This window comes from Molossus molossus, unplaced genomic scaffold (assembly GCF_014108415.1).
Source record: "Molossus molossus isolate mMolMol1 unplaced genomic scaffold, mMolMol1.p scaffold_m16_p_21, whole genome shotgun sequence".
Classification (NCBI taxonomy): Eukaryota; Metazoa; Chordata; class Mammalia; order Chiroptera; family Molossidae; genus Molossus; species Molossus molossus.
Genome location: NW_023425357.1, coordinates 32,551,393 through 32,569,783, shown reverse-complemented (window position 1 = coordinate 32,569,783; position 18,391 = coordinate 32,551,393). Strand labels below are relative to the sequence as shown.

The 18,391-nt window shown below is 40.4% G+C and overlaps 1 protein-coding gene across 1 annotated transcript in view; it reads left to right on the top strand.

Annotated features, from left to right (window-relative positions):
- The window catches only part of PKD1L3 (polycystin 1 like 3, transient receptor potential channel interacting), a 68,472-nt gene that overhangs the window by 3,154 nt on the left and 46,927 nt on the right, over positions 1-18,391 (top strand). The window contains exons 3-7 of the mRNA XM_036276061.1: positions 5,221-5,319; positions 10,228-10,277; positions 11,848-12,096; positions 13,979-14,110; positions 17,399-17,575. Coding sequence (XP_036131954.1) covers positions 5,221-5,319; positions 10,228-10,277; positions 11,848-12,096; positions 13,979-14,110; positions 17,399-17,575 — 707 coding nt within the window. The remainder of the gene's footprint in view (positions 1-5,220; positions 5,320-10,227; positions 10,278-11,847; positions 12,097-13,978; positions 14,111-17,398; positions 17,576-18,391) is intronic.

The window sequence follows — 18,391 nt, the reverse complement described above, 5'->3', positions numbered from 1 at the left end:
TGTTTCACTTTTTAAAAAAATCACAAATACATTCTTAAGAAAATACAAAGCTCGTATGGGTCCTTCATAAAACAGAGTACATTGCAATATTTCTTAATTACAGGAAACATTTCTTTATTACAGTATTCCTTAAATACTGGGTATTGATTGTGAGAACTCAGTATTTCAATGTAATGAATTTCTAGCTTCAAATATCTCATTCTTACCCTTTAGAGTTCTTTGTGATATATTTGTCCTATTTTGCCATTATAGCATGCTATTGTTATTGAGTCCAGGGTTGTGAGCCTAGTCTCTGCACAAGTCTAGTGGTCATGTGTTTCATGCTCACAAACTGTATCCCTAATATTGGCCATCTTACAATTGTGAACTGCTTTTTGTCATCGCTAGGACTGGAAAAGCATCTCTTAAATAGCCTAAATGATGATAGTTATTGTATCCAGCTTTCACTCTCCAAGAGCTGAGTTTTTAGACATTCTCAGCTACTTTTGGTTTGTGTTTTCTGATATTACCATCCATGTACTTGCAAGAGATTACTACTGTGGAGTGAGTATAGAATGTTTGTGCAGAAGATAATCATGGACAAAAAAGAATTCTATTTAATTAATCTAAGCCAATTCTGCACATTCTGAGCCTACATTTCCATAATGAGGGGAAGTATGTTACTGCAGCTAAGGGCTCAGGCTCAAGAGTCACAAGGTCATGAGTCAGAGTCCTGAGTTCATATCTTGTTTCTGTGACTTTCCACTTGTGACCCGTGGGGCAAGCAACTTACCCTCTGTGCAGCCCAGTTTCCTTCAAAGGATTGTTATCAGAACTAAGAGAATACAAGCAAAGTATTAGTACAATGCCTAGTGTAATATTGTGATTATTACTGTTAATATTATATTATTGTGCAATTTCTATTTTTTGTTCAAAGATTATTTTCTGCTCCTAGATAGCTTCACATTTCTGTCAAGGGTGAAAACACTTTGGAGATCCAATATTACTAGTTATCTTTAAAACTAAAGTATTTGTACAACATAATTGCTTAGAAGTATTTTTTTTTTTTATCCTCACCCAAGGACATTTTTCCATTTTTTTTGTTGTTGTTGTTCAGGTAGAGTGGGAGGGAGAGAGAGGAACAGAGCGAGAGAGAGAAACATCAACGTGAAAGGATCACATCGAGTGGCTGCCACCCGCACGACCGACCAGGGCCAGGGACAAACTGCAACCGAGGTACGTGCCCTTAGCGGGAACCGGACCAGGGTCTCTCTGGACCGCAGGCCGACACTCTAACCGCTGAGCCAAACTGGCCAGGGCTAGAAGTATTTTTAAATAACTATTATTGTCAGAGTATATATACATTTTATTATGAATTTGAGAAATGTCTCTTCCAAATAGCATGTGGGTGGGAAAAGTATTTGTAAATTTGTTCCTTAACATTCAAAAGAGACGTCCAGTACTTTGTACTGTCATACAGTATTACTGAGGTTACAGATTGACCTTTGCACACTGGAGAAGTTGAACTCAGTATTTTTCTTTATTTGTTAAAAAGATCACTTAAAGATTAAACACACATATAAAATTATTCCTTTCTAAGAGATTTTATTTTCAGAATGTTGGAATAAGAAGAAGCAATCTGTGTTAAAAGTGGTATTGTAATAGAATTGATATTCAGCTGTGTGTACCAAGACAGTCATACTGGTTGTGGAAACCTTAAAATACTTCCATGCCATTGGTAAAGTAAAATAATAGTATAAACTCATTGCTTCAAACTAATTATCATAGAATGACATGACAATCATTAATCAATGTAGTTCTGTCCCAGCAACATCTGAAAATACTTGTAGCACTCTGCCATTTTGCTAAGGTCACATTGTTGCACACCCTCTGAAGCACTGTGCTCAGGAGAGTCTTCAATTCATCATTCTCCTCCATTTACATATTTGCTATTACTTCTAAGTGATTCAGCTTTGATTTTGTTCTGTTTATGTAGCAAATGTGTGATGTTTTGATATTTATAAGCTCAGCAATTTATCATTAAAATATTAAACACAGGTTCCCACAACCCTAGTGAAAAAAATGGGTCTAGGAAATGATCATGAATGACAGCTAACATCATAAAGAGAGAGACAGATACTGTGTGACTCCTGATGGAATACGTGACACCACCTACTAAGTATTTTCATAAAAAAAGTAGAACTTGAGCCCTGACTGGTTTGGCTTAGGGATTAGGGCATCGGCCCGAGGACCAAAGAGTTGTGGGTTCGATTCTGGTCAAGGGCATATACCTTGGTTGCAGTTCAGACCCCAGCCCCAGTTGGGGTCATGCGGAAGGCAACCAATCGATCTCTCTCTCTCTCTCTCTCTCCCTGTCCCACTCTATCTGAAGATAAATGGAAAAATACCAAGTAAGGATTAAAAAAAAAAAAAGTAGAACTTGAGTCTGATCAAGCCTCTAGAGCCGACCATGTACATGAATGCTTGTAGCAGCTTTATTTGTAATAGCCCAAACTGGAGACAACCCAGATGTCCTTCAATAGGTGAATGGTTAAACAACTGTGGTACATCCATAGTATGAAATACTATTCAGCAATAAAGCGAAACAAACTCTTGATACATATAACTAGATCGAATCACCAGAGAATTATGCTGAGTGAAAAAAAGCCAATCCCAAAAAGTTACACACTATATGATTCCATTTGTTTAATATTCTTGAAATGAAATGACAAAATTATTGGAGTGGAGAACAAATTAGCAGTGGTCAGGGGCTTAGAAGGAAGTAAGGGCAGGAGGGAAGTAGGCGTGGCTACTAAAGGGCCACATAGGGGATTCTTTTTTTTTTTTTATCACCCGAGGATATTTTTTGTATTCATCTTCAGTTAGAGCAGGGGGAAGACAGGGAGGAAGAGAGAGAAAGAGAAACAGCCATGTGAGAGAGACACATCAACTGGTTGCCTCCCACATGACCCCAACCGGGGCTGGGGACAAACTGCAACTGAGGTCCGTGCCCTTAGCAGCAATCAAACCCAGGCCTCTCTGGTTCTCAGGCCAACGCTCTAACCCCTGAGCCAAACCGGCCAGGGCCACATAGGGGATTCTTATGATAATGGAAAAATTTTTATCCTGACAGTATCAGTGTCAATTTCCTGGTTATACTAGAGTTTTTTAAGATGTTACCCCTGGGGGAAACTGAATAAGAGGGATGTAGCATCTCTCTATTATTTCTTATAACTGCAGATGAATCTATAATTATCTCAAAATAATAAGTTTAATTTTAAAAAGAAAGAAAAAAAATGCCCTGATGTAAGTGTGCACACCACTTATGAATTATTCTTGCCCCAAATAGAGAAATACAAATTAAATATAAACTGAGATGCTATTTCCCACCTATCAGATTGGCATAAATCCAAAAATTTAACAACATATTCTGTTGACAAGACTATAGGGAAATAGGCACTCTCATAAATTATTAGTGGGAATGCAATAAGATACAATCTATATGGAAGAAAATTTGGCAATTTCTAGCAAAATTACATACATACTTACCCTTTGACCCAATAATCCTGCTGCTAGGTTTAGGAATCTATCCCAAAATTACACTGGCAAAAATATAAAAAGATATATGCATAAGTCTATTTATTGTAGCTCTATTTATAATAGCAAAGTAGAAACAATCCACATACCCATCGAGAGGGGACTGGTTGTAAAAAGAAATAAGGGCCCTGGCCAGTTTGGCTCAGCGGTTAGAGCTTCAGCCTGCGGACCAGAGTGTCCCAGGTTCAGTTCCCGCTAAGGGCATGGTTGCAGTTTGTCCCCAGCCCTGGTTGGGGTTGTGTGGGTGGCAACCACTTGATGTGTCTCTCTCACATCAATGTTTCTCTCCCTCTCTCCCTCCCACTCTATCTGAAGATAAATGCAAAAATGTCCTCCGGTGAGGAAAAGAAAAAAAAAAAAAGATGAAGAAATAAGGAAGCTCTCTATACACTGCAGTGGGGTTATCCTTATGTTTTTTTAGTGAATAAAAGCAAGCTGTAGAACATTCTGCTTTAATCTAAGAAGGGGGGCGTAATAAGACTAGGTATACATATATATGTCAACATAGTAGAAAAACAAACAAAAACTAATGGAGACGATTACCTAAGGGCAAGGAGGAAATCAGATGGAAAGGACAAAGATGGAAGCTTTCTGGATGTACCCTGTTTCATAGTTTTGACATTGGAACTCTATGTATGTTTTACATAATTAGAAAACAAAGTTAAAATGAAAAAAAAAATCCCTAAAAGTAAAGAAAAAGAGAGAGAGCAAGCTAGAGGAATTAGCTGTACAAGTTTAGATAAATGTTAAGGGAATTTTGCTCAAGAACAGGAATGAACTGAAACTATATATAATTCCTGAGGCAGTGTACATTGGTGGGGTTTTCTTTAAGACAGGAAAACTAGTATACTAGGACAATGTTCTTGATCCAAACTAGTGTGCAACTAGCGGTGCTCACTTTGTGTAGGAACACGGAGAGTTTGTAGTAACCGAAGAGAAGGTGGTGTCTGGGGGGACAGATGCTGGTAGTGGACAGATCTGGTAGTAGGAGTCTTTGGTAAGAACTCTTGCTTACTTCCATTTTTCCCCTTGAAGTAGAAAGCAAGGTTGTCACTTGACCTGAGAATGAGGATCAGGGAGACTCCTAGTTGATGGAGATTTGAGTAGAGGACGAAGTGGGGGAGGGTTGTCTAGGAGAGTGGAAGCGGGACTAGACTAGGGGAATACAGTATGATGGCCTGGGGTTTGTGATGCTGAATTTAAGCTGAGATAGTCCATGAGGTTGTATGAGTCTGTCTAGCCATGGTCAGCGGCCTGAGGAGAAACACCAAATGCACACAGTAGCATGTTCAAGGATATTATTGCTCACCTCTGAATTCTTTTATCTCTACCAATAGGAAGTACAGACTACAAATGAGAATATTATGTTCAGAATGTAATTTCTTAAAATGAACTTAATTCTCTATCTTGTCGCTGTTGACCAGTCAGTGGACCTTATTTTGAGATGCTGGGTCACATCAGGTGATGACTGTGCTCCAGAGCAAGAGCTGCTTCAGAATCCCTCCGTTACTGTTCTCTTTAAAAAATGGAAACTGATCTTTAATTTGTGTTTTCTTGATTATCACATATGTGCTAATGCTTACTTTATAGACTTACAGTTAGAGCTGTACCCTGTCATTCAACTCCAAGTAGATGCTTTTTCAGAGCAAGATGCAAGTTATGAAAGAAATGGAAATAATTCTCAATTAAATTGGAGGCCCAAGAAGACAAAAAGAGAAGTCACAATTCCAAGAATGACCTCAGGTAACATGTAGTGAAATCAATTCCTGCCTTAAAGAATGCACAAGACAATTAATGCTGAAATGTGTTATCATAACAGGTACCCAGTGGATATCCATTGCATCCTATTTTGTCTGATCTTAATATTGCAGTCTTTGCTTTCATTTCATAAATTCTTATTTTTTTGATATTCCTTTGGCCATACTCTTTTCACGTATGCTCAAATGAAAGACAGAGTTTTCCCCCACAAAATGTTCCATCAAAAAAGAGAGGCTTCTTGAAGTCCTTGTAAAGTCTTTCACCTTGCGGTGTTCTCTCTCATTATTTTTTAATTTTGAAAAATAAATACTATCTGGGGAAGATGCATTAGCCTGAAATGACCTCAATCAATATCTGTGTTGGATTATTATAGAGATCATCTGATAGAATGGGTGAAAAGAGAGACAAATTTAAAGTGGATCTAGTGATTATTCTTAGGGGTATGACCTCACAACTTCAAGTGTCAGATGTCCTTGTCAACAAGCCCTTTAAATATCTCTTAAAAGAGCAATTTAGAAAGTGTTATTGTGGTAGAGACAGGAATATATGTCTAAAGAACAAGTGTAAGAATCAACTTTTCTGAATGCTTTATAAATGGGTACTTGTGAGTTGGGGAAAAGTGTTTAGTGATGATAGCATTAGATGGAAGTAAAGATGATATATTTTGGAAAACTTAAATAATTCCAAAAGTTTTTTTTATTATAATCAAAGCAATGATGATAAAGATGCATTAGAAAAGCCTGAATAGCCCTGGCCAGTTTGGCTCAGCGGTTAGAGCATCAGCCTGCCGTCCAGAGAGACTCAGGTTCGGTTCCCGCTAAGGGCGCATACCTCGGTTGCAGTTTGTCCCCGGCCCTGGTTGGTCGTGTGGGTAGCAGCCACTTGAAGTGTCCCTTTCACGTGAATGTTTCTCTCTGTTTCTCTCTTCCTTTCTCTCCCTCCCACTCTACCTGAACAAAAAAAAAAAAAAAAAAAAGGAAAAATGTCCTCGAGTGAGAATAAAAAAAAAAAAGAATAAGCATGAATAAATCTGTGTCATGAGCCCTGGCCTGTTTGGCTCAGCGGTTAGAGCATCGGCCCACAGACCAATGCATTGCGGGTTCGATTCCAGTCAAGGGCATGTAACTTGTTTGCAGTTCATCCCCAGCCCTGGTTGGGTTATGTGGGAGGCAACCAGTCGATGTGGCTCTATCGATGTTTCTTTCTGTCTCTCTCTCCCTCCCTCCCACTTTATCTGATGATAAATGGAAAAAAAAATCCTCAAGTGAGGAATAAAAAAATCTGTCATGAAATGTGAGTTTCATGAGAACAATTTTTATAAATTAGTATGCATACATTTGTATAACGTGATTTTAAATATGCCTTTATAAAACTAAACAAGTAGACATTTGATGTTCCACCTACATCTTTTAAGTTTATATAGTCAAGTTTGCCCAAAACTAACTTTTTAAAAGCCTCCTCATTGAGTCCTGGCCAGTTTTGGTCAGTGGTTAGAGCATCGGCCCCCAGACCAAAGGGTTGAGGGTTTGAGTCCAGGTCAAGGGCACATTCCTGGGTTGCAGGTTCGATCCCAGCGCCAGTCAGGGTTGTTCAGGACACAACCAATCGTTGCGTCTCTCTCACATCGATGTTTCTCTCTCCTCCCCCTTAAAAAAAAAAAAAAAAAAGCAAAACAAAGAAAATGTATATAACTGCATCTAATTACTTTAGTTACCCTGATAATATTTTTTATAGTAGAGTTTACCTCATTTACATTTATTTTAATAACTGATATCCTTTCTTGCCCTGTTCTATACTTTCTGGTTCTAATGCTTCCTTGCTACTTTCTTGTGTCTTTTGTTGAAATTTTGTTTTACTTGCTTACCTTTAAAAGGTTGTTCTTTCTAAAAACACATTTTTTCTTTTTGAAAGAGAGGAAAGGAGCCCTGGCCGGTTTGGCTCAGCGGTTAGAGCGTCGGCCTGCGGTCCAGAGAGACCCGGGTTCGGTTTCCGCTAAGGGCACGTACCTCGGTTGCAGTTTGTCCCCGGCCACGGTTGGTCGTGAGGGTGGCAGCCACTCGATGTGTCCCTTTCATGTCAATGTTTCTCTCTGTCTTCCTCTCTCTCCCTCCCACTCTATCTGAACAAAAAAATGGAAAAATGTCTTCGGGTGAGGATTAAAAAAAAAAAGAAAGAAAGAAAGAGAGGAAAGGAGAGAGAAGTAGAAACATAGATGGGAGAGAGAAACCCTCCTACACTCCCCCCACTGGGGATCCAGCCTGCAACCCGGGCATGTGCCCTGACCAGGAATCAAACCGGGACCTCTCAGTCTATGAGACAACACTCAGTCCACACACACCAGCCAGGCTAAAAGCACATTCTTATACCTATGTTTTTCTAATTGTCAAGCTCAGAAATGAAAGACTCTTTTGAAACTCCCTCATCTGGTTAAAGGAATATAGCTTATATTAGATTTCCCCTCTTCACCCTCACTCCCTAGATGTTAGTCTCATCTGTGTGCTTTATTCAGGTTATTGTTATATTAAATTATTATTTTTATATTATACAACTTCTCTTAAGAACATATTTTTCGAACTTTTATCAAAGCCAGATTTCCAACAATAATTTAGAACTTATTTCTATTTAACTGGTTTTGTATTTATCAGCAACTATCTTACAACTTTACTTTTCTTGAGTCCTTAATTTTGTCTCATTTCCACAATTGTTTTTTTCAAGAAAGATAGACTGGTGGAAATATTTTGGGAACTTGTGAATAGTCAAAAGGGGTCTTTCTTATCCCTTCCCAATGTTAAAATTCTCCCCAGACAATTTACTATCTAGTAAGCTTTTATTCAGTGATTTATGAATTGGGCAGCATCTAATCTAGCAGATAGAAAGGGGCCCTGAAGAGCTGGACAAGGCAAGAGATTTTTATAGACCAAAGTGAGCAGGGTTGCTTTCCTCATTCGGAGCAGAGGGAAGTGTCTTAAAGCCAGGTTATGTAACTTGTGCTGAGCAGGCAAGCGCTGATTGCCTGCCTTTTCTGGGAGAGCCAAACATAGAAACTTAAGTTTTGGTTTGCTGAAGTGGGACTTAGCATGAGTGACTCCATCTTGGGCCTAATCTGGTTGCTTTAATACTGATAAGCCATATTTTAACAGAGTGTGCAAGTTAAAACATAGGCTCAATTGCTATACATCCTCCATATTTTTCCTGCTATTCTTTTAAATGAAAAGACTAGTTCCCTACTTATCACCTTTTCTCTTGCATTCTGGGAAAATGCCTCACATTTATCTTCCATATCACTGATTTGATTTTTTCACATCAGTTCTTTTCTGTGCTACCTCCAGTGTGGATTTTAATTTTTCTGCGGCATTTTTAGTTTTCTTGAAATCTCTATTATCCTTTATTTCTCTTTTAATCTATCTCATTCTTGTGCATTTTAGGTTTAGTTGATTTATCTTTTTTTAAATATTTTTTTCTTTATTGATTTTAGAGAGAGAGGAAGGGAGAGGGAGAGAGAGATAGAAACATCAATGAGAGAGAACATCAATTGGTCGCCTCCTGCATGCATCCCACTGAGGACTGGGCCCACAACCTGGGCATGTGCCCTGATCAGGAATTGAAACAGCAACTTCTTGGTACCTGGGTCGACGCTTAACCACTGAGGCACACTGGCCGGGCAGTTGATTTATCTTTAAGACTTTCTGTTTCTATTAAAGATGTTAAACAGCTTTCTGAATTTATTTTTCCGTTGATAATTTTCAGATACTTTCCTCTGAGGCCTCTGGATTCAGTTCCCAGGTTCTGTGATATTCATGGGCTCTCTTTTGGTTTTGATTTTTTCCTTATTGTTGAAGGCAAGATCTGTCCAAACACTATGTTTGTCAGGAGACCCAGAAATTGGGTCATCCTTAGTTCAGCAGCCTTTTGGCTTGTCTAGTGATCATAACCCCTTTTCAGATCTACAGCTGACATACCGGGTCAGTTCCCTGACCCCATTGAGCTACTAGCCCTGATCTGAGGTGACCCTTTTCTCAACTCTGCCTCCATTGCTTTAATTTTCACATTGTTAGATTCTATTACACCCATTCTCCGGATGGAAAAAGTAAGAGGTTATGTCATTTGCTTGAGGCTTTATAGTTGCAGTAAAAGGCAAATCAGCTCTGGACTCCAAGTCTTTTGAACCCAGTTTCTTTCTTCTGCCCTCCATCCTGTTTGCTCTGATAGGAAGACATGGTATCTGATTGGGAGACCATCTCAGAACTCAGGCCTCCCCAGCAGTAGTAGCCGCAGTGATTCTGCTGCTAAATGTACATGTCAGTCCTGTGAACAACTGAGGGAATGTTATAAGAAAAGAAAGGGCAAAGTAGGCTTGTATAGCCAGGTATATTTCAATGGTCTAGACGCTCATGCCTTGAAAGGTATCAACCTAAGTTAATAGCAAATAGGCATGTTAACACTATGCCTTCAGAGCATAGCTTTCTTACTAGAAAGTGTGGAAAGAGAATGAAAATAATAATGGTGATCTTTGTAAAATGTAAATAATCATTTTCTAAAAGTCTATCAGAAATATGCTCTGATTTATTAATGAGATCCTACTTTTTGTAAAATTGTGAGACAGATATTTCTGCAGTGCTGTTCATATACTGACACCTTTGTGATTGATTTTATTTAATGTTTATTTTTATACCAAGGATCTTTGAAGAGTAAGCAAAGGGATGAAACGTTAGCAATTTGTAATGCTTCCGCTTCAGAATTCTAGTGTGCCTACAGCTTCATCACCAGTGGGAAATGGTCACTCTGGTTTCCTGTAGGATTTGCATTTTCAGCCAAGAATAACACATAAAATAGGAAGAAATATTTCTATCCTAGGCTTTCACTGGATCTTAACCTGCTTTCTTATTTTTACAGGGGCCACTCATCTTTCACCCAAATGTCGCCCACCTGCTCACACTAAGCCTGTAAGTGCACATCTTACTGTTACTCTCTTTGTCACTTCTGGTGGGTCCTGCCAGAACGCAACACTGTCTCATAGAGTGCTCTCAATTATAGTTTTCTAATAAGGAAAGGAAAGTACTTAAGTGCAGGAAAGATTCAGGTTTAATGCGTTATTTATTAAAGAAGATTTTAAAGCCTATCTTTGGCTTTCATGTTGGTGTTGTCTTTTATTGGTTGTTTCTTCATTCCCTGCTTCATTCCAAAAAGGACTTGTGGCATCTTACAGAAATATATACAACGCAATAAAACTTTAAAAGGAAAAAGAAAGAAATCTGAGAGAAAGGAAAATAAAAGTAGAAACTCTGCATAATCTATAAAATTTCACCTCCAAGAAATTTCTTAGCTTTCTTGCCTTTGTGTCCTACACAGAAACCTTTCCATGGATGTCGAAATATAGATTTACATTTTTTTGGTCCACTGCAAAAAAAAAAAAAAAAAAAAGTGTTTTTAGCAGTATAAAAGAGAAAAGGGTTGAAAGCAAAATCCTTTATGTCAGTATTTTTCAAGCAATGTTCTGCAGAGTAACAGCCAGCCTTGCTTGAAATGTTGCCAGAAAGAAAACAAAGGTTTTCGACTGTAAGCCTTCTCAGAGCCTCTTGTATGCCCCAGACCTAACCACTTCCCACCACCTTCACCACTGTCACCCTAGTCCAAGCCACCATCATCTCTGCATCTTTCTCCTACTGAATCCCCTGCTTCTGCCCTCAGCCCCTTCCGTGGGTTCTCAGCATAGCAGTCAGACAGAGGAGCCTTCCCAACAGGAGGCAGATCATGCTGCTGCCCTCAAAACCCCCTCCCATGACTTCCCATCTCTTGCAAAGTAAAATCACACTCTTCTCAACTTCCTGACATAGGACCTGCTCTCCAAGCCCTTCCCTCATTCCCACTCCACTGCAGGATCTTTTTTTATCTCCCCTCTTACCACTTTTGGGTCTTCTAGCCTTTTTGTTCTTCCTCAAACAAAACCAGCAGGCTGTGGCCTCGGGGCTTTTGCACTTCTCAAATACCCTTCTCTCGAATACTGACTGAGCTTTCTCTCTTCCTTTATTTACTTCTCAGCAAAAATGCCTCTCCTGGCATCTGAGCACCCTATCTGAAATGCACCCTTTCTCTTCATCTTCATCTGCTTACCCTTATTTTTTTCTTCATGGCACTTTCTGAGCACATGATGCAATTTGTCACTCATCTCCACCGCTACAGTGAACGCCCAGGGAGGGCAAGAACCTGGCTCATTTTGTTCATTGCTGTATCCTCACTTCCCCAGAACACTGCTTAGCACATGGTGGCTGTTTAATTATAATTTATTGAATGGTAGACAATAAATACAGTGAGGGAAACTGTGACTCTTCGAGGGGTAATATGACATGCCACTTTCTCCAAACAGTGGAGCTCAGGATCTTTTTGCGAAAAATGCCTGTTAATATCTCATGGGATCTGCGAGTTCCAGAGCAATTTTGGAGACACTGCCTTAATTTTCATTATTTGGTTAAAATCAGATTCTGCGTTTTCCTTTTACATATTTTTATCTCTTAGTCCAACACCCTGTGCCATTCCATCAGGCCGTTTCCCTCAGTCCGGCCCGCAGTCACACGGCAGGGACTGTCGGCCACGTCCCTGCCTGCCAGCCAGCCTCTCCCTGTGGCCGCGGAGCTCACCAGGCCTGCGCCTGGGACACGTGCAGGGAAAGCTCTGCTAGGACTGACTTCAAGCCCCAAAGAGGACTCCCATCCAGACGTGTCCACCACTCATCTACAAGCATCATTTCAGAACACATGGGATCAGGTAAATAAGGAACCTGGGAGTCACAGCTGGGTACATCTGTTACACGGAAACAGTACTTTTATTCTTTCCTTCTATTTTGGTGATGTTTCAGGATTAGTGATGCTGGGAAGGAGCCTAGTCACCCTTTACTCCTGAGCAGAGTGACAGCTGGGAAAGCCTGACAGACAGGCATATACCCTGATTAAAAGCAGAACCAAAACAAGTCCATGAAAATATTCCACAGTGGGCTTTATACTTATTTCAGTATTTAAGGTCTTACTATTTTTTTATCCTCACCTGAGAACATTTTTCCATTTTTGTTCAGATAGATTGGGAGGGAGAGAGAGAAGCATCAACGTGAAAGGGACACATTGAGTGGCTGCCTCCCGCACGACCCCAACCAGGGCCGGGAACATATCACATCCGAGGTATGTGCCCTTGACCGGAATCGAACCCGCGACTCATTGATCCGTGGGCCAACGCTCTAACCGCTGAGCCAAACCAGCCAGGGCAGGTCTTATCATTATGTAATGCTCTTATATTTAGTGCTTCAGATGGGGCCTGCCCTGCTTTATTAGTGGCAGCAAACCCCAGACACCTTCCCCAGCTCCCCCTCTAACTCTTTCACCTTCGTTCCCTTCTCCACAGGGACAAGGAGAAAAGGCAAAGCTTCTGAAGAAAGTCATCCTGCTTGTCCCTGTCATTTACTTTTAAACACAAGCCCTGTTCATATGCAATCTAGCATTTCCCTGTTAGAAAAGAAGCCCCTTTTCTCTGGATCTGCTTTCTGTGGTACTGGAAACTAGACGCCCACCGTGTCTCAGCACTGTGTTCTGCTGGGGAAAACTGACCTGCGGGAGCTGAAACCAAGAGTGTTTGCCTTAAACAGAGCGAAATCTGCAGTATAGAACATCCAAAGAGTCTCCAGATAAATTATTAGAAATATTAAGAGAATTTAGAGATGTTACTGAATACCAGATCAGTATATTAAAGTTAATTGTACTATTACATATCAGCAACAGTTACAAAATTGAATTAAAAAAGAAAACGATGAATAGCAAGTACCTAGGAATAAATCTAACCAAAGATGTACAAAACTTCTATGGAAACAACTATAAGGTTTGATTAAGACTCGTTAAAGAAAAGCTAAGTAAATGGTGACATCTGCCACGATTCAGCCCAGGTCACATGTTCTGCTCTAAAATATGCACAAAGGCACCCTCAGCGGGTAAGGCCTGACCTGCAGGCAGACATGCAGTCAGGTGGCAACTGTGTCTCGCTCATATCTTCATTTCTTATTTCCGTCTCAGTCCCAAAGCATAAAACCAAATTTGGGTGGTCCTCAGTTGTAAGATCTCTCTATAACTGATCCAACCTCCTGCGCACCCTGTGGATCAGGACTAACCCTATTCGGCCGCGTGTCCATTGTTCTGGGTTTGTTTGTTTTCGCAGGGAGGTTTTCTGCCTCCCACGATCTGCCCTGTGGTATTTCAAGGACTTCTCATTTGAATATGAATTCTTGAATAAAGGGAAATACTGTGGGAAACCTGAGAGGCTAAACATACTTCTGAATACAAAAATTTTTGTTGTTTTGAATCCCGTTTTTCCATACTTTTGATCATGGCCATAAACTTAAACTTACTGTTATAAATCTTATTTCCAGACCCACTTGTCCTTGGATCAATCATTGTATGACCCTGTTATCCATCTACTGTATGGAAGAGGTGAAATAAATTCTATCTATTTGCAGAAAAGCTTCTGAAAGTAATAAATGTTATGGAGCCTGTGATTCGTAGAGCCTATAACGTCATCAAAGGTCAACTCTCATTAAAACAATGTCTCACACTACTGAAGTACAATAATTATATACAAATAATTTTGACAAAGTCTTTGTTCCCAGCAGGTCGCAGACGAGATAGGACGGAACTTCAGCAAGGCAATGCATGGCTTGCAAGCGCCCAACAAACTACAGAAAGCTTGTGAGGTGCTCCAGAAGCTGACAGCCCTCGTCCCAGGATTTTCTCAGCCAGCTCAGGTACGCAGAGGTTGCTTGGGAGGGAACACGATGTGAGAATGGGGAAAGTGGAAAAGAGAAAAAGTATAATAAAATAGAAAATATATAACCTGGAAACTCTGTCCTGTGCAGAAGGTAGCATTAAAAAACTATTTTGTGGAGGCTCCATTGAAATATGAGGACGTATATTTGTACCTTTAAATCTGAAGATTGTGCCTTAGCCCAGTAGCCCAGCTGGTTAGAGCGTCATCCCGATTCACCAAGGCTTCGGGTTTGATCCCCAGCCAGGGCACGTACAAAAAACAACCAATGAATGCATAAACAAGTGGAACAACCCCTCCCTCTCTCTCTCTCCCTTCCTCTCAATCAGTTTTTAAAACTGTATATTAAGGCGGCTCTCTCTATGGAGCACGCCGGAGCCTTTCCCCACCCCTTCCGCCCAGGAGCATTTCGTTGCCTCTCTCCTAAGCACCAAGGGCCCTTCTTCTGCCTCTGAAACTTGTTTCCTGAGCCTGTGTCTTCTTCTGCTCACTTCTTCCATCTCTGTGACTTTCTGAATAAACTTTCTCTTATAAAAAAAAATCTGCCTTGGCCAGTTTGGCTCAGCAGTTAGAGTGTTGGCCCCTGGACCAGAGAGTCCTGGGTTCAGTTCCCGCTAAGGGCACATACCTCAGTTTTGGTTCGTCCCCATCCCCAGCCCCGGTTGGGGTCATGTGGGTGGCAACCAGTTGATGAGTCTCTCTCACATCAATGTTTCTCTCTCTCTCTCTCTTCCTCCTTCTCTCTCTCCTGCTCTATCTGAAGATAAATGCAAAAATGTCCTCAGGTGAGGATAAAAAAAAAATCTGAAGATTGTGAAAAACTGGATCAGTAATGACATTCTCATTTATCACATTACTGCCTTTTTATTTATGTGTCAGGAGAAATCACAGGAGACAAAAGTAGATCCACGCCTTGCCATACAATAGTGCAGCCTTGAAACAGGCATCACGAGTCAGCGCCCCCATGATGTTTGCCTTTGTTGCAACCACATTTGCCAGTGTTACTTCCTCATTAGTCATGCCTCCTGCTCCCTAAATTAAGCTGGTAGGATTCATGAGGATTTTAATTTTCTTTTTCTCGTTTTCCGTATCTTCAAATATTCAGCCGTAAGTACATAAATGCAATCTGCATTGCTTTATTTGGACTTTTTAATTACAGAAATAATATGTGCTTGTTACTTAAAAAATTAGAACAAAAGCATATAAAATAAAAGCATTCTCTAGATGTAATCACTATTATTAGTTTAGTTTTGATTTGCTGTGCATAACCTTCCAAACATTTTTTTTTTTTAAATCCTCACCTGAGGATACTTTTCCCATTTATCTTCAGAGTGGGAGGGAGGGAGGGAGAGAGAGACATCGATGTGAGAAAGACACATCGATTGGCCGCCTCCCACACGACCCCAACTAGGGTCAGGGACCGAACTACAACCAAGGTACGTGCCCTTGACCAGAATCGAACCTGTGACTCTTTGGTCCATGGACTGACGCCCTGACCACTGAACCAAACAGGCCAGGGCACCTTCCAAACATTTTTGATACATATACAAATTCGTTGGTTTGTTATATTTTAATAAAAATGGAGTTCAAGTATACAAATTTTTCTGCCCCTTGGTTTTTTTACTTAATACTGTGTCATGGATATCTTTTTTTTTTTTTTTATCCTCACCCGAGGACATTTTTTTCCATTTTTTGTTCAGATAGAGTGAGAGGGGGAGAGAGGAAGAGAAACATTCACGTGAAAGGGACACATGGAGTGGTTGCCACCCGCACGACCCAACCAGGGCCAGGGACAAACTGCAACCAAGGTACGACGTGCCCTTAGCGGGAACCGAACCAGGGTCTCTCTGGACCGCAGGCCGACACTCTAACCGCTGAGCCAAACCGGCCAGGGCTGTCATGGATATCTTTTAATGTCAGTACACATAAGTGAAGTCCTTATTCTTGTGTGTTTGTGTTAATCCTCACCTGAGGATATTTTTTCATTGATTTTTATTGTAGAGAGAGTGGAAGGGAGGGAAGGAGAAGGAGAGAGAGAGAAACATTGATGTAAGAGAGAAGCATCGATTGGTTGCCCCCTGTATGTGCCTCAACCAGGGACTGAACCCACAACCTGGGTACATGCTCTGACTGGAATCAAGCTTGCCACCTATTGGTGTACAGGATGATGCTCCAGCCAACTGAGCCACCTAACCAGGGCTTAACTTTGTTTATTTTTTATTTTTATGTTATTCTTGTTATTTTTATATTTTATTTTTATATCTTTTATTTTGCAGTTTTTAATAAATGTAACTTTAAAAATAAATAATATTTCCAAATAAAAATAGTACTTACAGTGTATATTCAGTAAATACCTGTTCACTTGACTTGTTTTACATGAGAACAACCTACAGAAACAAGAATTGGTATTTTCTGTTTCATTTAGAACTTCTCTTTAATCTCTATGTTTTTGTCTTTTGGGGTTTGTTTGGGGGTTTTTGGGGTTTTTTTTAGAGAGAGAGGAAGGGATAAGGGGAGAGAGAGAAACATCGATTGGCTGCCTCCTGCATGCCCTCTAGTGGGGATCAAGCCCACAACCCTGGCATGCACCCTGACTAGGAATACAACTGGCAACCTCTTGGTACATGGGACGACACTCAACCAACTGAGCCACACTGGCCAGGGCTGATCTCTTTGTTGAGTCTACCTTGAAAGCTTTTCAGGTCCTCGATACAAACAATAGTCTACCCAGTATTTCAGTCAGCACTGTTTTTTTTCTTCAGCATTCCTTTTTTAAGTTTAGTTTTGTTGATTGAATATTTGATCCACTTGCCACTCAAAAGTGGTTATGTCAGTCTGGTCAGTGTGGCTCAGTGGATTGAGTGTTGTCCCGTGGACTGCGAGATCCTAGTTATATTCCCAGTCAGGGCACATGCCCGGATTGTGGGCTTGAGCCCCAGTAGTGGGTGTGCAGGAGGCAGCCAGTTGATATTTCTCTCTCACATCAATGTTTCTATGTCTCTCTCCCTTTCTCTCTCTAAAATCAATATAAACATTTGAATAGGCGGCGGGATTATGTCATTTGCTTAGAATAACTGGAAATACAAATCCTCCCAATAGGTAATATGTAACAGTGTATTTCTCTTCTTTGCCACATTGTAATATTCTTCTTATAAAAATATATTTGAAATGCATAAAGAACACTGAACTCCTTATCAGAAGAATACAAATAAACTTAAAACAATCATAAACAGTTCAGGAATGTACATTTTCTTTTTTACATCCCCAGGTCGATATTGTTGACTCCCTTATTTACCTGAGTGACCGATTACTGAAAAGCCCCTTTCAGAACAACAGCACTCTGGGCTTCAAAATTCCTGTGACTGTCTGCCTCTTTCACTCCCTTGATGATGTAATGAAAGCTGGTGGAGCAAGTGGGCCAAGATCCAAGCATGGCATTAAGCAGGTAGGTGCGGTACCTGCCGGTGGCCAACTCTCCTTAGAAACTCTTAACCTTGACAGATCCAGGTATCACACAGCCTCCTACTAGACTCAGTATGACCCAGCTATGTCTGCACCACTGAATAGACTGCTCTGCTAAGCCTGCTCTGGGTCCTCCTCCCTACCCAACCCATGAGCCAAGCCTACCTAATGCTGTAATCTGGTGAAAAGAAATTAGTGAAGTGCTTGGCACACAGTAAACACTCAGTAAATTATATTTGCTGTGTACACGAGAAGCTGTTCAACATTGTTAGTCATCAGGGAAATGTGAATCAAACCACAGAGAAACCACTTCTCACCCAGTAACAGGTGTTGGCAAGGAAGCAGAGAAATTGGAACCCTCACACATTGTTGGACTGTAAGATGATACAGTTGCTTTGCTAAGCAGTTTGACAGTTCCTCAAAATGTTGAAAATAGAATTACCATGTGACCTAGCAATTCCACTCCTTGGACTAGACCCACATATGTCCACACTGAAACTTGTACAGTCATGTTCATAGCAGCATTATTCAAATAGCCAAATGGCTAAAACGTGGAAACAACCCAGATGTTCATGATCTGATGAATGAATAAATAAAATGTGGTATGTCTATAAGAAGGAATATTATTCAACAACAAAAAATAATTAAGTATTGATACATGCTACAACGTGGATGAACCTTGAAAATATTATGCTAAGTGAAGAAGCCAATCACAAAAGACCATATATTATGATTCCATCTATATGAAATGTCCAGGAGAGGCAAATCTGTAGATGTAGAATGTAGATGAGTGGCCGCC